The sequence below is a fragment of the Tachyglossus aculeatus genome, chromosome 9 (genome assembly GCF_015852505.1).
Source record: "Tachyglossus aculeatus isolate mTacAcu1 chromosome 9, mTacAcu1.pri, whole genome shotgun sequence".
In the NCBI taxonomy this organism is placed as follows: Eukaryota; Metazoa; Chordata; class Mammalia; order Monotremata; family Tachyglossidae; genus Tachyglossus; species Tachyglossus aculeatus.
In genome coordinates, this window is record NC_052074.1 from 19456053 (window position 1) to 19480310 (window position 24258).

Here is a 24258-nt window from a genome sequence, read left to right on the forward strand (position 1 = left end):
TAATTGGACTTTTTTTCTTCAAGTACACTACTGCTTGGGTTGGAGTTTATGATAAAATAATGAAAATCATTATCACAAAGCAATCGTCCACTTCTTTCTGGTTCCGTGTGATAAGGGAACATTAAACTGAAATATGCAGTGAAGTGTGGAACAAGGTAGAAGCTTTGGGCTGATCTGTCTCCTCAGATAATATTCAGTTCAAATGCTAGAACTTCTTAAATAATTACCCTCAGTACTCCCTGAAAAACTACTCAGTTGGTAAGGATAATCATTGCTTTATAACCTTGAGTTACAATCAGGTTCTTGGACTTGGAGGGTGGATATTATTTTCGTTATGTTATGATAGTTCTGCTTTTCCCCTTAGGAGCTTGGATGCACTGAGAGATAATATGGTAATTGATGTATATAATGGTAATGATTGATGTATTTTTAAGGAAGCAGTATGGTTAACTGGCAAGAACTTGGGACTGGGAGTCAGGAAAACCAGGTTCTAGTCCTAGCTCTGTCACTTACCTGCTGGGTGACCTTGGGCAAGTTACTTTACCTATCTGTGCTTTAGTTTCCTCATAGGTAAAATGAGGATTAAATACCTGTCCTCCCTCCTTTAGACTGTAAGCTCTCTGTGGGAAAGGGTTTGTATTCAATCTGCTTATCATAGTATCTAGCCCAGTTCTTAGCACCTAATAAGTGCTTAATAACTGCCATAATTACTGTTGTTATTATAGGGTTTTGTACAGAGCCGTAAAATGCCTATGAACTCATATGTGATACACACAATCATTACATCATGCTGCACGCAAACCAATGTGATGGTGTCATTGTACTGTGCTGTTGTTCAGTAGCAATAGCTGTTACTGCCATGAGGGTAGGGGAGGCTAACAGAGTGGAGATGGGCAGAGAAGGCATGGGAAGACAGGAAGGGAGAGAAAAGCAGAGGGAAGGAAAGGTGGGAAAGGAAAGGAGTGGTATGATGAGCTGTCACTGGTAAAGATTAGTCTCTTCTCCATTCTTACCCCTCCCTCCCTTCCCCCCTTCCTTTGTCCCCCTCCTCACACAGCAGTGACCCCCACACTGTCTGTATTGGCTTTTAGGTAAGTTGCGACAGTGATGTCACACATGGTAGTGGCACCAGATTTTGTGTAGGGCTCAGAGCGGGACTCCCATCATGGTTTCTGAACCATCAGTTGCAGGCTCCTGGCTTAATCTTTTCTCATTTTTCTACCCAGGTGGTGGAAGCAGAAGCATGGCCTGGGAGTCGGGGGATGTGGGTTCGAATACAATTTCTGCCACTTAGCTGCTGTGTGACCTTGGGCAAGTCACTTAACTTCTCTGAGCCTCATTTCCCTCATCTGTAAAATGGGGATTTAATGCCTGTTCTCCCCCCTACTTAGACTTAGACCTGATTATCTTGTATCTACCCCATTGCTTAGTACAGAGAAGCAGCGTGGCATAGTGGATAGAACATGGACCTGAGAGCAGAAGGTCATGGGTTTTCATCCTGGCCCTGCCACGTGTCTGGTGAGTGACCTTGGGCAAATCACTTCACTTTTCTGTTCCTCAGTTACCTCATCTGTAAAATGGGGTTTGAGACTGTGAGCCCCACATGGGACAGGGACTGTGTCCAACTCGATTCGCTTGTATCCACCCCAGTACTTAGCATAATGCCTGACACATAGCAAGAACTTAACAAATACCATCATCGTCATTATTATTATTATTACAGTGCTTGGCACAAAGTAAGAGTTTAACAAATTGCACAATTATTAAGCAGTACTGGGATCAGGAGACATGGTTTTCAATCCCGACACAGTTTCAGATTATCGCGGCAGATCCACGACTGATCCCCAAAGCAAAACGCCTGCTAAATACTGAGAGAAATGGTTTGACTTTTCCATAACACTGGGAATGAGATGCTTCTCCCCGGAGAGGAGGGGACCTGGCTGTGCCAGAGACTGGCTGGGGGGGCTTATACATGTGAACTCATAGGAATTCACTTTTATCCCAGCTGGCTCCACATTACTCTCCTCTCCAGCAGTGCAGTCCTTGCAGTGGAGCAGGTACGAGGTCAGACTGTTGCTGTGAGTCTCCCTCAGAAGTTGAGAACAAAGGAAAAGACAGAAGGAAGTTATTTTCCCTTTTGTCACTCCTGAGGGGACATTGTTGTGTCCTTATGATGAGGCATCGGGGACCCAGTATTTCTCAAATGTTCAGGTTGTTGTGGGACACGATTTTCCAGTTAGGGCATCCATTCAAATGGTAGCTTAGTAGATAATGGCAAGCCAGCTTCAAATAAAGCAAAAGAAAAAATCATCATTGTTATTTTGTTGCCTTGTTTGACATTCCCATTAGTAGGACTCATTGGCAGTGGTACATATTCTATGGTGGGTTAGCAATTTCTGTGTTTGTTACATGATTCTATTGACATCTAGTTCATTAAATGTCATTGCTACATTACTTCAAGAGCCAAACAAGGCACTTGACATTAAATTAGCCTCATGTTGTCTTACTCTAGGTGATCATGTATTTCAGTTTATTAATTCTCATCGCCTGATCTGTGGATGAACAATCAATCATTGGTATTTATTGAGCTCTGTGCAGAGCACTGTACTAAGTTCTTGGGAGAGTATTATTACTGTAAAGTTGGTAGACATAGTCCCTGCCCACAAGGAACTTACAGTCTAGAGGAGAATGTATGATGCCTTCATGGAATCTCTGTTAATGGGAAGCATTGCAGTTCTCTCTAGCTCTCTTATGCCCAAATACCAGGTTTTTGGCTGGTGAAGTAGCAAGAGCATAAAAAGATTCATTCATTCATTAAATTGTATTTACTGAGTGCTTACTGTGTGCAAAGCACTGTACACTTGGGAGAATACAATATAACAACAGACACATTCTTGCCCACAGTTAGCTCACAGCCTAGAAGGGGGGCTCACAAAATGGAAACTATGCTACTTGTTTTACAATCAAAAGATTGATATTCAAGCATGTCATAATATCCCTGTTGCACTAAGTTGTTATGTTCTGTGTGTGAGCTAAGAACATATAAAATCATTTTACACTAGACCTTTGCCTTCCAATTGGGTGGGGCACATTTGTTACTGAAAAAGCTTGGTATTTAATGTGGATTAAAAAGCCCATTCTACTTGCATAATGACTGAAGCATTTCTTTCAGAGAAGTCCATTGTGTTAAAACATCTAGTTTTCTTCATTTTAGTGTTTTGTAAACTTCAGTGAAGATCAAAAAACTATTCACTTTTAATCTTACTCGGTATTATCGGATAACCGCTCTGTGAAAATATCTGAATTGATTCTTTCAGTCAATTAGTACACTGAAGAAATAATTTCATAATAGTATCCTAATTATCAGAGAAGCAGCGAGGCCTAGTAGAAAGAGTAAAGGCCTGGGAGTGAGAGGACCTGGGTTCTAATCCTGTCTTCTCCACATGTCTGCTATGTAACCTTGGGCATGACACTTCATTTCTCTCTGCCTCAGTGACCTCATCTGTAAAATGGGGATTGGGACTGTGAGACTTATGTGGGACATGGACTGTGTCCAACCCAATTAGTACAGTGCCTGGCACTTTTTAGATGCTTAACAAATACCACAATTATCATTATTATTGTTATTAAAAGGGCAGTGGACACAACCAGCTTTTTATTTTCTGTTGTTAGTCTAATGTGCAAAAGTGTTTTGACCTTCTGTATTGATTTCTAAATAGGAATTAAGATTAAAAAAAATAGAATTCATTCATTCAATCGAATTTATTGAGTGCTTACTATGTGCAGAGCACTGTATTAAGCGCTTGGAAAGTGTGATTGGACAACAGAGACAATCCCTACCCAAAAACAGGGTCACATTCTAGAATCTTTCAGTCTTGTTTAGTACTTTTGCTGTGTGCAGAGCACTATACTCAGTGCTTGGGAGAGTACAACACAATATAACAGACACATTCCTTGCCCACAGTGATCTTACAGTCTAGAGGGGGAGACAGAAATTAATATAATGTTAGTGCAATATAATTATTTCAATGATAAATGATTAATCATATTGTTTAATATATCAGTTGTTTTATATAACTATGAATATAATCAATATACTTTAATTGGTATAGTCATATAAATTAATAGAATAGACTTCAAGTCAAAATGGCAGATTCTGGAAAATCAAATGTAGGTGCTGGCTTAATAAAGCATTACATTTCCCAAAATAGCCCATTTTAGCACCTAGAGTCGTGGCTGAAGCAGTTGGGTTAATTGGTTTGTTAGATTCTGTGTGTTCTATCTTTACATTTTGAAAGTATTGTTCATAATTTAAACCACATGAGTCCTCATATTTTAGCTATGCTGATTGTTTTCCAACTCCACTTGTCTGAGAATGTCTTTGCTTTTCAAACATTGTTGACTTGGGATTCTTTAACAGTCTCCTTGTCTTTGCTTCAGATTCTTCCATATATTCATTGTTGTGTGTTTCTCATAATCTTGATTTGCGTAATGTAAGGCCTTCCTTCTAATTAAAATTAAGCAATATTCTTTATTAGTTGGTTTATTCTTTTTTTTTTAATGGTATTTGTTAAGCTCTTACTATGTGCCAGACACTGTACTAAGCGCTGGGGTAGATTCAGGCTAATCAGGTTGGATGCAATCCATGTCCCAGTTACCGATGAGGTAGCTGAAAGAGAAATGAAGTGATTTGCCCAAGGTCATACAGGAGACAAGCCGTGGAACCAGGATTCATTCATCATTCTAGTGCTTCAAAAATCTCCCTGCTCCAATACACTCCTCTCCTATTCTTAGCTCTCTCAAATATAAAAGTTTAATATTTCAAATCATATCCTTGCAGGTAATCAGTACCACGATTTCCTTAGTAGTCTTGGGTCTTGTATGCTCCTTATTGTTATGACTCACTCCTAGTCAAGTGGAAACTCCTGTTTGTCTACGTTTGGATTTCAGAAAGGCATTTATCTTAAACGTTTCACCAGGATGTTCTCTGCCAATAGTATGAAATCCTCAGCAATGTCTTAGTTACATCCTATTGGGATTATTTTCTGTGTTGGATTCTAGATTAGTCCCTTTTCCTATGTGAAAGGTGAGTAGTTAGAGTGAGTGGTGAATGCACAGGGTGTGACTTCCACAGTCTTGACTGCTTAAATAATTTTTGTCTCTCGCTTCGAGGATACATTTCCAGTCATGCTTCTAAAAATAATTGCTGATGCAACCACTACAAAATGTATTTGTATTGTGGAGTTAATCTTATTTGAAACTAAGCCTGCCACGACAGATAGCACACATAAAAATAACTCCTCCTGAACATATACAGCATATAAACGTTGGTTCTTAGCAAATGAAGAGATTCTGGATAAATTGTCTTTTATTTAAAGTGTAATTCCATGGTCCTGGAGCAAATTCTAAAGTTACTTATTTTCAACATAATTGTCTTAATTTTTTTAACCACTTGCATTTTTTTTAAATTTTTTTAAATGACACCGACATTTACTGTCTGTCTCTCTCTGATTCAATTGCACAGTCAAATGCTTGTGTAATTCAGCAAGAAATCTAGAAACCTATCAGTGGCATAAAAAAAAAAGATATCCCTACCAAACCCTGCCCACATATCTTATCCAGGCAATAGTCCCCTCATTCTTGAACTCTCATGGCCTAGAAGAAAGTTCAATGGGCCTGGGACTCAAAGCACACAGAGCACACAGAGTCTAATCCTTGCACTGACCAGTTTTAAGACCTTGGGTAAGTCATTTCAACTCTCTGGACCTCAGTTTTCTCACCTGGAAAATGGGAATAGCATTTCTAGACTGTGAGTCCGTTGTTGAGTAGGGACCGTCTCTATATGCTGTCGATTTGTACTTCCCAAGTACACAGTAAGCGCTCAATAAATAGGAATGAATGAATATCTGCCCTTCCTATTAGATTGTGAGCCTAGTGTGGTACAAGAATTGGGTCTGCTAGCCTAGTGGAAAGGGCCCAATACTGGAAGTCAGGAGACCTGGGTTCCAATCCTTGCTCTTCCACTTGCCTGCTATGATCTTGGGCAATACACTTAAGTTGTCTGCGCTTCTGTTTCCTCATCTGGAAAGTGGGGATTAAATATGTGCTTTGGCACACAGGAAGCATGCCATAAATTCCTTAATGATTATTTGTCGTCTTTCTATTTATTCTTCCAGCCTCCAATCTTTCCCTCCCCAAAGCATTCTCTACCGAGTTGCAAAGTTTTGCCCCGTCTTAACCTTGTATCTTCGCTCTTTGCAGCAGTCCAATGATTCATTCATTCAGTTGTATTTATTGAGCACATGCTGTGTGCAGAACACTGTACTAGGCGCTTGGGAGAGTACAACAATAAACAGAGACTTTTAGTTAGATTTTGGGTGTGAATTTTACTTGTACCAATTTGATCCATTCATTGTCAGTTGTTCTTGAGAACTGCAGGTAAGTGGTTGGAAGCTGTTGTTTTCCAAATAGGATAAGCAAGCCTAATTAGGTGGTGATGACTGGCTACAGTGTTGTGCTGATTACAGCTAAACTATTCAACCTGATAACTATGGATTCTTCACCTTCTTAATGAAAGGCACTGGGGCAATTCTCCTGTATCTGATTCAAGATCTCTTTCCTCACTTTCATAATAGCACGCCTATCTTTGCCATCATTTTCCCCTTGGTTGTCACTGTTTTCATATAAACAGTGCTCACTTCACAGTTAGCTTGGATTGCTCATAAACACCCCTACAAAAATCAATCTCTCATAATTGTTCCTTGCAAGCCCAGTGTGTGGTATTTAAATTAAGATAGCACTGACATGTTGCAAAAGGAACTGAAGTATTACATCCTGTCTTGCCAATCCAGTGATTAAAACCCTTGCCAAGTGTTACATTATTCAGGATTTTCTTGGTTTGGCTGTCACTTTCATTGCCTATATTTGTAAGCCCACACAGCTTTATTCAGAAAAGTCTTAGGCGTTAACTGCTTTGTTTTTTATAGACATGGAGAAGGTAAACCAGGGACGTAGAAGTGTTTCAGAGGTTTAAGTTTTATTTGGAGAGAGGAGATTTAGAAGAATGAAATTTTGATGTCTTTCAATCCTTCAGGAAGAGTCCATTGTCCTTCCTATAATATTTCATCTGAGAGTCAATCAGTCATATCTATTGAGCACTCACTGTGCTCTGCATATATGCCAGACCACCACCCTCCCTACCTTCAAAGCCTTAAGATAGAGAAGCAGCGTGGCTCAGTGGAAAGAGCCCGGGCTTGGGAGTCAGAGGTTGTGGGTTCGAGACCCGACTCCACCACTTGTCAGCTGTGTGACTTTGGGCAAGTCACTTAATCAATCAATCAGTCATATTTATTGAGCACTTACTGTGTGCACAGCACTGTACTAAGCACTTGGGAAGTACAAGTTGGCAATGTATAGAGACAGTCCCCATGGAAGACATTAATAGGGAGTAATAGGGAGCAGGAAAAGTGGAGAGGAGGGCTTAGTCAGGAAAAGCGTCTTGGAGGAGATGTGCCTTCTATAAAGCTTTGAAGGTAGGGAGAAGAATTGTCCTGAGTGAGCATCATGATAGTTTACATTTGTATTCCACAAAAGTGACATCAAACAAAGTCATTGAAACACTTGTGATTTGCATTGCATTACACTCAGCAGTTAGGTAAATTTAGGCAGTTGCAGTTATGGTGTCCACACATCTCAAGTCTTAGTCTAGTACTTTCTAGAATAGTCTAGTACTTGTCTTATGCCATCGAGTCATGTAGTTCTTGTACAAACTTAACTTCTCTGAGCCTCAGTTTCCTCACCTGTAAAATGGGGATTAAGACTGAGCCCCCCCGGGGACAACCTTGATTACCTTTTTTTCCCCCCCCCCCCCCCCCCGTGCTTAGAACAGTATTTGGCACATAGTAAGTGCTTAACAAATACCAACATTATTATTATTAAGATTACATCTTAATGAAGCCCTCTTTTCCCTGGCTCCCTCTCCCTTCTGCGTCATCTTTGCATTTGGATTTCTACCCGGTTGAGTGACTACTTGATATTCACCCCATCCTCAGCCTCATAGCACTTACATACATCAGTCAATCAATGATATTTATTGAGCGCTTGCTATGTGCAGAGCACTGTTCCAAGTGCTTAGGAGAGGCCAGTACAACAGAATTAACAGACAGATTCCCTGACTATATCGAGTTCATCTGTAATTTATTTATTTATATTTGTGGCTGCCTTCCTTCTAGACTTGTTATGGGCTTGCTAATTCTGTTGTACCCTCTCAAGTGCTTAGAACAGTGCTCTGCACATAGTAAACACTTAATAAATGCCATTGACTGATTGATCTTGTATCTACTGCAGAGCTTAGTACATTTTTTGGCATATAATAAGTATTTAACATACCTCAGCTGTAAGTGCTTAGAACAGTGCTTTACACATAGTAAGTGCTTAATAAATGCCATTATTATTATTATTATTGTTATTACGATTACAGCATGGCCTAATGGAAACAGTAGGGATCTGGGAGTTAGAGGACCTAGTTCAAATCCTGGCTCTGCCAGTTGACTGATGTGTGACCTTGGGAATGTCCCTTAACTTCTCAGTGCCTCAGTTTCATCATCAGTGCTTAGAACAGTGCTTGGCACATAGTAAACGCTTAACAAATACAATAATAAAAAAAGGTTGAATATCTGTTCTTCCTCTTCTTAGACTTTGATCCCAATGTGGGACAGGGCCTATGTCTGGCCTGATTAGCTTTCATCTACCCCTCTGATTAGTTTAGTGGTTGGCACAGAGTAAGTGCTTACCAAATACCACAATATCAATACAGTGTTCTGCACTGAGGTCTTCGCTCAGTAAATACCACTGATGGTTTTTTGTGTACTCACTTATGAAAATAAGTATCATACATTCCTTTTTGAGTACTTTTCTGGAAGAAAAATAAATTTATTGAGAGCTCATCACTTTGATGTTGGCATCTATGGCCTTACTGTCTTATGCTAACAATTTTGATGAGGGGAAAAGTACCATAATTACAAATGATCAAATTGTGAATTGCTGTGACTTAGAAGGGGAAGTTCTCTATTTCTTGCCCAGAGCCGGCATAGGCAGAGTGGAATGTGTGGCCTTCTGCCCCAAATGAGTTTAAGATTTTGTGGAGCAGAAAAGCAAGAAAGAATGGGGAAATATTTTTTAGTTAAATTAAATATTTTTCTTGGTATGAATTTCTTACTGCTATATTTGAAACTTTGAATTCAAGAGCAGGTAGATTGAAGCTGCCTAATACTATATATTGGTTGCTATATTATGGACCAGCCTGTGCGATTCCTTGCAAACTTAAATGTTGTCTTAGGTCATTATTTTGTTAGATGAAAATAAATATCTCTAAAAAACAAGCCTTCAAGTGTTGTGTTACTGCCTTCTGACATCCAGGCGAAAACATTTTGCCATCAGTTTCCTTGTCTGGGGCTTTTTCTCCTAACCTCAATCTCCCCTACAGTGAGATCTTACAGGGCTGGTTAGAGAATGAATCACAGAGGCTTGTCCTTACTGTTTTGTTGTCAAAGAAAAGAGAACTAGAGGTTCTACTTTTAAGAAATAGAGGTGTGTTGTATTCATTGTATAGAGGTCTCTGTTGTCCTTATGGTTCTGAAACAATAAATGTAAACACCTCACCATTATCTGGGAAGACCCAACTCGCCACTACCCCTAGTTCTGAACTTGTATCCAAGGTACAATGAAGCCTTTGAAGAATATTGAGTCATTTATAATGTTTTGGTAAACGAGGCCTTTTGCTCCCTGCATTTCTACTTGACCTTGCCTCTCATTGAGAAGCCTTTCACTGAAATCAAGGGACGATGTTCACAGCTGCCTCCATAAGCTGATGCTGAGAATACCAATTAATGGTATTCATTTATTTTTTACGGTATTTGTTAAGCAGGCACTGTACTTAATGCTGGGGTAGATACAAGCTAATCAGTTTGGACACAGTCAGTGTCCCACATTGGTCTCTCAACCCTAATCCCCATTTTGCTGATGAGGTAACTAAGGCACAGAGAAGTTAAGTGAGTTGCCCAAGGTCACACAGCAGACAAGTGGTAAAGCTGGGATTAGAAACCAGGTCCTTCTAACTCCCAGGCCCTTGCTCTTTCCACCAAGCAGCATATGCTGCTTCTATTGAGCACTTATTTGAGCACTTACTGTGTGCAGAGCACTGTACAAAGCACTTGGGAGAGTGCAATATAATGGAGTTCCCTGCTCACCAGGAGTTTACGATCTAGAGGGGGAGGCAGATATTAATCAATTGATCAGTTATATTTGCTGAGCACTTACTGTGTGCAGGGAGAGTACAGTATAACAGTTGAATGTATGTTCACTGTACACAAGGAGCTTATAGTCTAGAGGGGAAGACAGATATTAAATTATGGATATAAATTATGAATAGGCAGATTTCAGTAATGTTTTGAAAGTTAAACCGAAGATTTTGGTGATAGATTGACTGTGAGGGTTAAATGAGAGAGATGAGTTGAGGATAATGCCAATGTATTGGACTTGCGATACACGGAGGATGGTGGTGCTTTCTATAGTGATGGAAAAGTCAGGGGGAGGACAGGGTTGGGGTGGGAATAGGAGGGGTCGGAAATGAAATAGACGACATTGAGGTACAGTGAGTAGGTTGGTGGTGTGGGAAGACTAAAGTGTGTGAGCTGGGTTGCAGTCGGAAATGAGTGAGGTAAGATGGGGGTGAGCTGAGTAAGCGCTTTTAAAGGTGACAGTAATGAATTTGAGGCACAAATGGATAGGCAACCAATGGAGGTTCTGACAAGAGCAGAGGCAGGAACTGAATAGCTTTTTAACAAAATGATCTGGGCAGCAGAGTTAAGAAGTGTGCCCATTGTTGGGTAGGGACCATCTCTATAGGTTGCCGACTTGAACTTCCCAAGTGCTTAGTACAGTGTTCTGCACACAGTAAGTGCTCAACAAATGCAAATGAATGAATGAATGAAGTGGGATGAGACAGGAGGCTGAGGCAGTAATCAGGTTGCAGTATAAGTAGTTAGATCAGTGTGCATCAGTGATAGGCACTGCCTTCCTCCAAAAGCTTGCTAAACTGATGAAATCTTGTCCCTATGCTTATCCTTTCTATTTCCCTGCCTTCTAGCAGCTCTTACACCTTTTACACTTGTTGAAAAAGCTTTTCAGTGAAAAACAACCCTGACACCTTTGCTAATAAGTTTCCTATTTCCCAAATTACTTCTGTAGATTCCACATAAAAGTTTAGAATAATTCTTGATATTTTCAGTACACTTGGAAGTAGTATCTGCCTTGACTAGATCTATCCTTTTTTATTGACAAAAATAGCATTCACTGTTGAGAATTGAAGAAGTTTAGATCATTTTAAGAGCTCGCCATGGGTATTTTGCTCTCTACTACTTATTCCTTTTTTTATTAGGGTAGTCCTGGGTCTCTGTCTTAGTGCCTTGCTTTTCTCAGTTTATGATTGGACTTCATCTTTTTCAATGAGCCCAATCTTTCCAGTGTCTACATTTTTCCAGGCATTTTTGAGGGGATCATTAACTCTTTTAGGTCACTGTTGAGCTAGTTAGGGTATTGTTGTGGTGTATGCAGAAGAAATTATAACATTCACATTATTCATAGGCAAGAATGTGCTGAACAATTCCTGAATGCTGTGAAAGACTTAATAATCTTCCCAAATGAGGCATTTAATACCAGGAAGTCAAATTAGTTCTGAGAGAATTGGCCCAAGTATTAGGCAACCCCAGATTACCTCTTTATTCCAGAGGCAGTAAGGGGGAATCTTATCGCTCCAAGACTCTAGGGAAGAGCTTTCAGCTAAATTGAAACGTGGCATTTTCTTAGTTTCAGTTGTTTCTTTTCAGAGCACTTAAGGCTTAAAGGAATTTGTTTTCACAAAAGGCACAAAGTCAACTCTGTGTAGCTTTTTTTTTCACTTCCTAGGCTCAGCTAAAGGTCTACCTGCAAGGCTGGCATTGGGTCTAAGTTGGAACAATTTTTCCACACACAAGAAGTTGCTGTGACAATCCTGAGAGAATTCTCTCAGAAACAGTCTTTCTCATTTTGGGAATTCAAGATTAGGGTAAAGTGCTGTACATTTCTGTGAAAGAAAGACTCTGTTTTCTCCTTAGAAAACTCAGTCTACCTAACACAATTTCACCTTCAGCCCCCTGGTACACCTGTTCTGCCTCTGATTGGTGTCATCCATTGAGCAGGTCATGGTTGGGATTGTAAGTGAACATGACTCTCTGTAACTTACCCCAATGGCCAATCTGCATGCACCTATACCTCTGTTCCCATATCTTTCCATTCTTTCCCTCCACTCCTTCTCCTTCTGTGTTCTGTCCCCCTTCTCTCTCCTCCTTTCCATTTCTTCCTCTCCTTTTCTTCTCCCTCTTTTGCCTTTTCCTATTCCTCTTCTTTTCTTCCCTCTTCCCTCTTCTCTCTCTCGCTCTCTCCCTCTCCCCCTCTCCCTTCCAGCACCCTTCTTTCCCTTGCCCCCTTTCTCTTTTATTGTATGGAAAACCTGCTGTCTTCTAGGGACTGGTTCTCTCCTTAGGTCAGGGAGAGAAAGCAAAGGGAGTGGGGGTTCTTAAGTGGTTATCATCATCATCAGTCGTATTTATTGAGCACTTACTATGTGCAGAGAACTGTACTAAGCGCTTGGGAAGTACAAATTGGCAACATATACAGCCCCTACCCAACAGTGGGCTCACAGTCTAAAAGGGGGAGACAGAGAACAAAACCAAACATACTAACAAAATAAAATAGAATAGATATGGACAAGTAAAATAAATAAATAGAGTAATAAATATGTACAAACATATATACATATATACAGGTGCTGTGGGGAAGGGAAGGAGGTAAGATGGGGGGATGACCAGATTATTATGTGCCAGACAGTGTACTCAGCCCTGGGGTAGACACAGAGATAATCAGGTTGGACACAGTCCATGTTCACGGTCTTTATCCCCATGTTACAGATGAGGTAACTGAGACACAGAGAAATGAAGTGACTTGCCCAAGGTCACACAGCAGACCAGTGGCAGAGCCAAAATTAGAACACAGGCCCTCTGACTCCCAAGCCCGTGCTTTTCCACTAGGCCATGCTGCTTCTCCATGCCAGGAAAGGCATGTTGTGATAATTGTAAAGCTGTCCAAAATTTCTGTTTATGAAACTTTTTAAGTCCAAATATTTGAAAAATGAGAATTTTGGACTCTTAAATGTTGCTCGAGGCTCTTCAAAATATTTGCTTGGATTGATCGTTTTTTAAATTTTGCTTATAATTGGCCCACACTGAATGTTTGGTTTCTTTTCAATTTTGTAATTTAGCAGTGGGAGAACATTTTTCATTAAAGTTTGTGACTAACATCTTCTCATCCTCATCCCATTTCTTGTAATTACTAATTTCTGATTTCTACAAGAGCTTACTCTGAAGAATGCGGAGAGGCAGGGCAATACAACCCAACTCTCCAGGAAGTGGTTGATGCAATTTCAGTAACTGCCTAGTCTATCTTTAAGTGATTTTTAAGGCATTCACACGTATCAAGTTGCCCTCATTTGGATGAATGCTCTAACTAAAAATGCTCAATAATATGTTGTCAGAAGCTCTCCCACCCCTCAATTCTCTCTAGGCAAAGTTTTGACTCCTATTCCCATCTCACCGTCTTTCAAGCTCTATCTCTTATAAATAGTATACATGAACAGATGGTCTTGCGTGATATTCTAAGGGTAGAAGTCAGTATTTGTTAGGTGACTAGAGGAAGTTTGTTGAGGAGTACAGAGCCTTCTTTAGTTAACCATCACCCTCCTAGCACTTTTTGGGCTAGGGACTGTTTACAAGCAATGCCAAAGATAGTATCTACCTCCAAATCCTGATATGGGGAGGGAATTTGTACCAAAAACACTCTTCCTGAAATATCATGGTTGGGATTCAGAGGAGCATCTTAAATTCTAATCCCACAGAACTCTTGCTTGTATCCACCCCAGCACTTTGTACAGGGTCCAGCACATAATAAGTTCTTAACAATACCATAATTTTTTATATTATAGGAGAGTTAGCACCAGTGGAAGTGGAAGCAGGGTGACTGGTCTCTGGTAGTGCTAAAGGGAAACTGAGGCTGCTTCTCTCTCCCCAGCCAGGCTGGTAGAAGGCAGGACAGGAGGGGGTCTCTTCGATGTTGCAGAGAAGAGTGAGTGCCGGAGTTCGGGGAGGTACTATGGCTTGGATATATGGTGTAGGGGATACCAAGAAAATGTATCCCCAATTCAGCATGCACAGAACATTCCAGGATCAGAGACTTTTGGTTGCAGGAGGGAAGGCGAAAACGTCTGAGGGCATGCAGGAGCAACTTTTATCCCCAACCCATCGATGGTATTTACTGAGCACTTACTATATGCAGAGCACTGTTCTAAGCACTTGGGAGAGTATAATACAAGAGAATTAACAGAAATGTTCCCTGCCTGTAGTGAACTTACAGTCTAGCGGTGGAGACAGGCTTTAATAGAACTGAACTGAACATGGAGAGACTGGGCTTGAAAGAGAAGAGCTGAGGCTATTAGAAGAGGACAGGGAGCCATACAAGTATATATTAAAAACACTTTAACAATGTGAAAATAGGAGCAATAGTATTTTTTGAACACATGATGGGTAAGTGCATTGGGAGGTACAAAACAAAGTGAGATACTTACATTGTAATTTGAGGGTGAGGTCAGACAACAACATCAAAGTGTGTTCTTGAATGTACAATTGAATAAACAAACAAAAGAAGTGAAAATTAGTGTAAGCAGGGATGTCTACCAATTCTGTCATATTGTACTCTCCCAAATGCTTAGTACAGTGCTCTGCACATAGTCAGTGCTCAATAAAAACAATAAAAACAAAAACAAATACCCGAAGATGCTTACATGGCGAGTCGTTTAATAAGCATTTGATCTTAATGACTTGATGTCATTATACATGTCTCCAATTAATCTTTCCTAATTCTGTGCTATTTTTTCCATGACTTTCGTTTCAAAAAATGGATAGCTGCATTTTTAGACTTGTATGATTTTTGTTGCGGCTTCTGGATTTTTTTCTGTGGCTGTCTTTATCAGGGACAATAAAATATTTATTCTGCATTTACATACCTTATGTTAGAAAATTTTGAAATGAGTGTCAAAATCAGTGTTGAACTCAGCAAGGCAGTCACTTTACCTGACATAAAACCAAAATGGCACTTGAAAACATTGCATAGAATCTGTCTTAATTCCCTAAATTAGTCAGTTAATGGTAGGGGTTTGCTCCTAGTACTTTTTTATTCATTCATTCAATCGTATTTATTGAGTGCTTACTGTGCTCAGAGCACTGTACTAGGCACTTGGGAGAATACAATACAACAATAAACAGTCACATTCTCTGCCCACACTGAGTTTACAGTCTAGTGGCAGGGAGACATACACATCAAGACAAATAAAATTACATTTATGTACATAATTGCTGTGGGGCTGGGAGGGAGTAAGAAAAGGGAGTAAGGCAGAGTGACACAGAAGGGAGTGGGAGATGAGGAAAAGTTACTGTTTAGGGTTGAAAAATGTGCATTGCATTTATTTAGAATGAATGTTTTTACTGTAAAATTTCAGGGAACTAACAAACTTAAATTTGCGTATTCAGCTAAGCTGTTTGAAATATTTCTATGCAAACTATCCCTATTGATAAAGTCAGCGAAATATGTAACTAATTTTACTGATATAAAAAATTACCTTCATTTTCCTTAATCAGAGTACATATGTAACTTTTGTGGTTATTTGTATTGGGGTTTTTTTTCAGATCATGGGTGGGCAATTATTGTGAGCCAGCTAATGAACTAATGCGATGATGGAACACACATTTCTGGTGAAAAGAGCAGGATGGGGGATAGGATATTGATCTCTGGCTGGAGTTGGAGAGGCTTTCAAAGCACAGAGGTACTTTGCTGCTTGCTGAGAGTAAGATATGGTTAGTCACTCCAATTGAACATCTCTAAGATTGTAAGCTTGTTGTAGGCAGAGAGCAGGTCTACCAACTGTGTTGTATTGTACTCTCCCAAGCACTGAGAACAGTGTCCTGCCAAAAGTAAGCACTCAGTAGATCAATCAATCAATCAATCACTCGTATTTATTGAGTGCTTACTGTGTGCAGAACACTTTACTAAGCGCTTGGGAAGTACAAGTTGGCAACATATAGAGACAGTCCCTACCCAACAGTGGGCTCACAGTCTAAAAGATACCATGGATGATGATGATGAGTGAACCCTGAGCTGTTTTTTTCAGTGGTATTTGTTAAACGCTTATTATGTGCCAGTCTCCGCACTAAGCTCTGGGGTAGATACGAGCTAATCAGTTTGGACACAGTCCATGTTCCACGTGGGGCTCACGGTCTTAATCCCCATTTTACAAATGAGGTTACTGAGTCACAGAAAAATTGAGTGATTTAAGTTCACACAGCAGACAAGTGGTGGAGCTGGGATTAGAACCCAGAGCCTTCTCACTCGCAGGCCCATCCTCCATCCCCTAGGCCACACTGATATCTGGGCCTTCTTGGAAAGGGAAAATGGCATTCCATTCCATAATGGAGTCAGAGCAAGCTAGGAGTTGGCCTGTGGAGAAGCATTTAATGGGTGCCAGGGCAACCCCTGGACCGAATTAAATCACTTAGTGGGCCTGATTTAGCCTGTGGACCATATTTTGCCTCTGCCATGTTTATACATTTGTATTGGTTGCTAACATAACCTATTTGGGAGTGCGTAACTTCCTTTGAAGCATGGTTTAGTGGCTAGAGTATGGACCTGGGTGTCAGAAGGACCTTGGTTCTAATCATGGCTCCACCACTTTTCCGCTGGGTGACCATAGGCAAGTCACTTAACTTCTCTGTGCCTCAGTTCCCTCATCTGTAAAATGGGAATTATGACTGTGAGCCTCATGTGGGACCAGGACTGTGTCCAACCTAATTAACTTGTATCTGTTTCAGCATTTAGTACAGTGCCCAGCACATACTAAGCACATAAAAGATACCATAAATACAATAATGATTCCTGAGTGAATGTGTTAATTTTGCAGGAGTTGTAACAGTTGTAATGGTCTTCTTCCCCAGTTGATGGCTGTATACATAGAGCAGCTGGGCCGTGTCTAGTAGCTGAATGTCGAAACCTGAATGGCTGTGAGACTGGGCAAGCAAAAATCACCTGTGGCTATGACCTACCTGCAAAATGTGAGTACATATTTTCATGCACTCTTTTAACATTACAATTGAAATTCACTTGCATTTTCCAGAAGTATAATTGAAAATATAATGATGTCCTTGTAGAGTTTTTCTGTGGTATTTTATTAAGCATTTATTTTGTGCCAGGCACCATCCTAAGTGCTGGAGTAGATTCAAGGTAACCAATCTGTGTCCTACATGGGACTAAGAGTCTTCATCCCCGATGAGTTAACTGAGGCACAGGTAAGTGAAGTGACTTGCCCAAGGTCACACAGCAGAGCTGGGATTGGAACCCAGGTCCTTCTGACTCGCAGGCCCGGGCTGTATTCACCAGGCAATGCTGCTTCTGGTTTATAATTAAATCCCTTTACATTCATATTTTAAAACTGGTTTCACCTCTCTTGCCTAATGAAAATGTGTTTTGCATATACAGAATCTTGTGGTGGTGGTGGTTTTTTTTTTCCTTTATCACTATGGATAATAGTTTTTTTTTCTAGGGACATAATAGGACTTCTCTGAAACTGGAAAATATTAAAGAATGAACAAAATGTATATTGTAATAGAGACAGTTTCTGGAAATCATGCCAATTTTCTTATTCCTTATATAGGTTTCTAGGTTGTGGATTTGCTTAGATTTAAAGAGATCAAAGTGATATACTGTGATTTCAGCTGCTGTGTAAGGGCTGATTGGCAATTACCACACAGGCATCTATTACATTTTGACTTTCAGCAAAAGCCAGCGGAATGTGGTTGTCAGTTCTAAAATGTGCTTGCTCCTCGAACATGTGATGGTCAAAGTTTCCATTACATTTAAATAGGAAGAAATATAGCATTTAGTCGATTTGGTTGCTTAGGCTTTTAGCCAACAAAGGGAAAAATAAAAACATCATGCATAGGGATTGTGGAAAAGGTAAAGTTCTTTTGACAGGTCATCTTTAGGATTTTTTAGAGCAGTGAGCTATGGAAGGAGCCTTTTACCGTGCTTGAACACTGGACAATCCAGTGAGGGCCAAACTATAATCCTATCAATCTGCTGAATAGAATTGTTTTAGCCTAGGCCTATAAACACATTTTTTATAAAAGCAAAGCTATTTTCTGTCTGGTAAAATACTCCTGTCAGGAACCAATAAAACCTGATCTGCAAAATAATTTATCTGATTATAAATAGGCAAGTTGAGGGAAAAAACTGTATTTCTGTGAGGAGTTGGAGGTGAATAGATGGTCTGTCAAATGTGGCAGATACTTTATTTTTAAATGTGGTTACTTTCAAGGGACATGCACAATTGATCTAGTAAGATACAATGAAAGCATTGTTTTCATTTAAGTTTTCGTTCTACTACTTTCTGGATTGCCGACGGCGAATGCTGTTATACTTAGGCACAATGCTGGTGAAATTATGAATTCTACATAACTCTATCTTTCCCTTAAGATTATCTTTCCCTTTCCATTTCTTTGAGAGATTTGTCCTTCCTTGATATTCATTGTCTGGGTCTTTACACCTTGATTTATCTTTTCAGTAGCGAAGTAAATTTCCCTTACACAGAATCTAGCTTCTCATTTTGTAAAGAAACATCTCTTGATCATTCCAGTGTTTTGTCTTCCTTTTTGGAATGTGGTATCATAGAGGCCAGTATATTCTTTTTCAATTTTGTCATTAAAGTCAGTAATTATTTAGAAATAGAAATCATTTTGCTTAAAAATTTCCTAATAGTATGAATGTGCAGCATCATCTCCCATGGCAAATTCTTCAAATAGGAGAATTTTAAGACATAATCTGAATGTATTAATAATTGTGGTATTTAAGTGCTTCCTCTGTGCCAAGCACTGTATTAAGTGCTGGGGGAGATATAAAGATAATCATCAGATCCAGTTTTTGTCCCACATGGGGCTCACAGTCCAGAAGCGAGTGAGAACTGATATTGAATCCCAACCTTTGAGATGAGGGAATTTAGGCACAGAGAAATGAAGTAAAGTGGGGATTAAGATTGTGAGATCCATTTGGGACATGGACTGTGTCCAACCTGATTAGCTTGTATCTTTTGCAGCGCTTAGTACGGTGCCTGGCACATAGTAAGCACTAAACAAATGCCGTAAAAACATTTTTTTAAACCCACATTTTGAGCCTTTTACACTTTTCTTTAAATACATATGTATTTAATGTGTGTGTGTGTGTGTGTGTGTGTGTGTGTACATATATATATATATATATTTTAGAGGTAAGGAACAAAGTATAAAAAATGTGGTCCAGCTATTTTCTCTCTATATCTAGCCAATAGAAAAATGTATATATTTAAGGGTATCTAAGTGTACCCCAACCAAGAATCTTCTAATTGAAAACCTACTATTTACTTATTTCCTCTTGGGGCACCTGATAGCCCTCTTGTTCCACTTCTTCCTTCCCCTGATCCTCTTCCTCTCCCTTCCTTCTCATATGGAATTGGTTAAGGGAATGCTGGACAATTGGATGCTCTCCATTCTTATGACATCGTCAGATATGAAACTCCCTAAAATGGTCTAGTTTGATCATGAACTGGTCTGACGGCCCAGGGAGCTTATTAGAAGCTGGGAGAGTACAGGTCAAAATTTAGATTTTCATCATCATCATCAGTATTTATTGAGCGCTTACTGTGTGCAGAGCACTGTACTAAGCGCTTGGGAAGTACAAGTTGGCAACATATAGAGACAGTCCCTACCCAACAGTGGGCTCACAGTCTAAAAGGGGGAGACAGAGAACAAAACCAAACATACTAACAAAATAAAATAAATAGAATAGATATGTACAAGTAAAATGAATAAATAAATAGAATAATAAATATGTACAAGCATATATACTTATATACAGGTGCTGTGGGGAAGGGAAGGAGGTAAGATGGGGGAATGGAAAGGGGGACGAGGGGGAGAGGAAGGAAAGGGCTCAGTCTGGGAAGGCCTCCTGGAGGAGGTGAGCTCTCAGTAGGGCCTTGAAAAGTAAAGTGACTTGTCCAAGGTCACATAACAGACATGTGGTGGAGCTGGGATTAGAACCCATGACCTTCTGAGTCCCAGGCCCGTGTTCTATCCACTACGCCATGATTTATTGATGAATAATTTATTTTTTATTTATTTATTTATTATTTATTTATGATGATGATGGCATTTGTTAAGCGCTTACTATGTGCAAAGCACTGTTCTAAGCACTGGGGGGATACAATGTGATCACGTTGTCCCACGGGGGGCTCACAGTCTTAATCCCCATTTTTACAGATGAAGTAACTGAGGCCCAGAGAATGAATTTTCCAGTTCAGAGCAGCTCTCCAGGCCCCTGGACCAGCCTAGAATCAGACTGGATATTTGAGTTGGCACTAGGACCAGGGGTGTTGGCACATTCCAGGCTTTCAGTAAGGCACCTCACTACGTGGTGGAGCAACTACTTCTGATCCTCCCTTTGCCTTAAAGAGAAAAGTAGCTAAGCATATAGAGGCAAGTAGATGTTTTGGCAACCTTATGAGAAATCAATAGAAAGATCAATTATTCTGGCTCTTGTATCTTTAAATTCTGTTTGTGTTAAAATGAATTTGTTTCTTTTTTTCCACTGAAAAATGATATTTTATTACAGCCAGGCACTGTACTAAGTGCTGGGGTCTATGCAAAATAATCATATTGGACACAGCCCATGTCCTTCATGGGGCTCAAAGTCTTAGTCCCCATTTTACAGATGAGCTCACTGAGGCACAGGGAAGTTAAGTGACTTGACCATGTACACACAACAGACAAGTGGCAAAGCCAGAATTAGAGCTCAGGTCCTCTTACTTCCCTTTATAAAGAGAGGGAAAATAAATATGCTTTTATTGCTCATCAGCTTGTCATCATTTGGAAATCATCAACAACCCCCAGTTATGGTTTTTAGTGCTCAGTCACTGCAGAGCTCAGTACACGCTGTTTGGACCATTTTTCCTTCTACAGTTGATAATTACAAGACAGTTTGATAGTAGAATGTAGTTCCTTTGTGTCTTCTGTGACAGAAGCTTTACCAGAATAGGGGTACTTAGGTCAGTCATCCAGCTACATATACAGTGATGATATTTTCATGCATCAGCAATTTGTTTGGAAGATGATATTGTCTGTTGATTCAGCAATATTGGGATTGTCTTTTCTTGCTTGCTCAATTAGTCTGTTTAAAATTTCCTTGCACTTCAGTAACTGTCCAGATAGCCTGTACTGTAAGTCATTGAGATTGGTCAAATGCTAACTCCCAGGATTTTTCAGTGTTCAGGCCAATGAAAATAATTTGTTATGGCACAGGGACATCCCATCATTCTTTAAACAAGCAATCTTACTATCTGGAAGAGTGTGCGCCAGTATTTCACAGTGGTCACAGAGCTGAGGGAATGATTTTAGATAATTTATGAACTGGGTGGAACAGTGTTTTATGTAATTTGGCACCTGTTCGGTGGATGCTCTTTTTTACATCATTAGGCCATATTTTTCTGAAAACAGCTTGAAGTTAAACCTGTTCAAGGGAAAGACTGATGTATTTTCATATAGTTCGGAACAGGAGAGCTGCTGCATAGTTGCAAGAAATTTTAACACTTTTTCCGTACGTAGAATTCATTTCACACATATAGCAGTTTGGTGAGTGAGTTCAAGTACAAGTATTTAACATTCCACCCAGGAAATCATGAACACCTAATCAGTGAACTACAATGGGCATGGTGCCCTATTTTCTATAATACTTAAGATAGTGTGGTTTCTTGTGCTTGGTGAGCTAAGAGAATAACTGCGAAAGCAGCTCTCTGAGATATTACAATAAACTATATCAACTTTGGAAAGCATTTCCTGACTAATCTCTCGTCACCCCATCCTATTTCCCACCTGTTACTGCATCACCTATGCACTTGAGCCAATCAGTCAATCATATTAATTGAGGACTTACTGCATGCAGAGCACTGTACTAGGCACTTGGGAGAGTACAGTATAACAGACTCAATAGAAATGTTCCTTGCCCACAAAGAGCCCCTCACCCGCTAAGCATTTAGAAACCCTACTTCCTCCACACAACAGAATTTACCTACTTTTTTTTAAACTTGGGTACTTACTCCTTCTATAATTCATTTTAGTATCTGTCTCCCCTGCTTCACTGTAAGCTCCTTGAGAGCAGAGATCGTCTACTAACTTGATTTTCCTAAGCAGTTAGTATAGTCCTCAAAATAAAACATTCAATGAAAAGTACTTATGGACTGCCAATACTCTAAGGATTTGAGCAACAGATTACAGCCAAGCTTGAGCTCTATTTTTAGAATTTAGGAGCCAGAAACTCTCAAGGTGAACACTTGAAGTACAAGTAAAATGTCTCTAGATCCATTTAATCATGGAACATTGTTTCTTAGTTTTTAGGATCTAATCATAGTAGCAAATTTGGAGGACAAATTCAAAACAGTATTCATTAGTAATTGTTTTAGAGAAACCCCAAGATGACATTCAGCACAAAGCAATGCATTTGCATTCAGAGTAGCCAATTTCATTACCCAGATACCATAATAAGAGAATAATTGTTTAAAAAATAATACTAATACTACTATGCTACCTCTCTCAAAGGGATCAGAGAAAATTTCAAATGTCAACTCATGAAACCTCAATGCCCTGTAGTACAGTTCCCCTGCGAAGAGGTGCTGCCAGCTGCAACCTCCTCAAGCATCTCCACAAAAAATGTTTAGGTGTAGAAAGGATTGTCAGTTTTGGAAAAGTCTTTGTAGCCACATCATCACTTGTTGATAAGGTTCCACAGCTATGAGTGGTACCCTAAAATGTGAAATGACAGTACTCATATTCAGTACTAATATAGATCTAGTGACTGAAAACAGTCACAAATGAACATTCAGAAATGTCATGGGTCATTCAGAAATGGAACTCAGATCTTCCAAACCCAAGGCCAATAACTCAACCACAAGGTCAACTTGTGAAAATAGCACTATTTTTCTACTTATTGGGCTGGCTCCTATGGTTGAGAAGGTTAGGTATAGTACTCTGGCAAGTGCATTACTTTTCTCAGACTTCTAGTGTATCCTTCAGTAGAATCAGTCGAGTGCTTACTGTGTGACTGGCCTTCTTTGTTGCCAAGTGGATCCCAAAGATTCAAAGAGTGATCTGGACCACGTGGAGGGGCATGGCTTTTCTCCTGGGGTGATGTATGTGAGAACATGACATAGTCAGTAAATCAATAGTATTTACTGAGTATTTACTCTGTGCATAGCACAGCACTAAGCCATTTGGTACAGTACAATAGAGTTAGTAGACATGGTCCTGGCCATCAGGATGTGCCCTGCGGACATAAGAACTCCAGTGGAAGCCTCTCTAGGCTTGACAATGATGACAAGGAGGAAATTGCTGTGAGGACATTTCCTTGAACTTGCCGTGCATACATATTCATTTATTTTCATGAAGTGCCTAGATCCCGGATCTGGGAGACAAAGGACCTAGGTGCTAATCCCAGCTCTGTCAATTGCTTGATGTTTGACCTTGGGCAAGTCACTTAACTTCTCTGTGCCTCATTTACCTCATCTGTAAAATGAGGATTAAATCCTGCTCTCTCCAATTTAGTCTGTGAGCCCTATGTGGGACAGGGACCGTGTCTGACCTAATTACATTTTCTCTACCCCAGCACTTGGAACAGTGTCTGACACATCGTAAGCATTTAGCAAATACCATTAAAAAACCCAAAAATCAAAAACATAGATAAAATTACAAAGTGAATCCCAATGCAGAGTTATAATCATGCTTGTTAGATTTTTACTTGGTTTTAAAGCAACTGGCATTCATGCGTGCTCTCAGGGCATTAGTCCCAGAAATACCTATTTAGGGTAAGGTGTTTTATTTTGCTTTAATATTTGGCATGTTAGAAGAACTGCAGGGGAGATGATCTGTGACCTTTCTCCTCTGAATCAACACAGAATAGTAACATAAATCAATTCTGAGTAATGATGCAAATGAGGTTTACGAGCAATTCCAGCTGTACCCAGTAGTAGTTGGTAGGGACCCAGAC

The 24258-nt window shown here is 39.9% G+C and overlaps 1 protein-coding gene across 2 annotated transcripts in view; it reads left to right on the forward strand.

Moving 5' to 3' along the window:
- Positions 1–24258, forward strand: part of MACROD2 (mono-ADP ribosylhydrolase 2) — a 1236128-nt gene that overhangs the window by 359054 nt on the left and 852816 nt on the right. For both annotated transcript variants that reach the window (XM_038750842.1, XM_038750843.1), the window contains exon 5: positions 17133–17249. In XM_038750842.1, coding sequence (XP_038606770.1) covers positions 17133–17249 — 117 coding nt within the window. The remainder of the gene's footprint in view (positions 1–17132; positions 17250–24258) is intronic.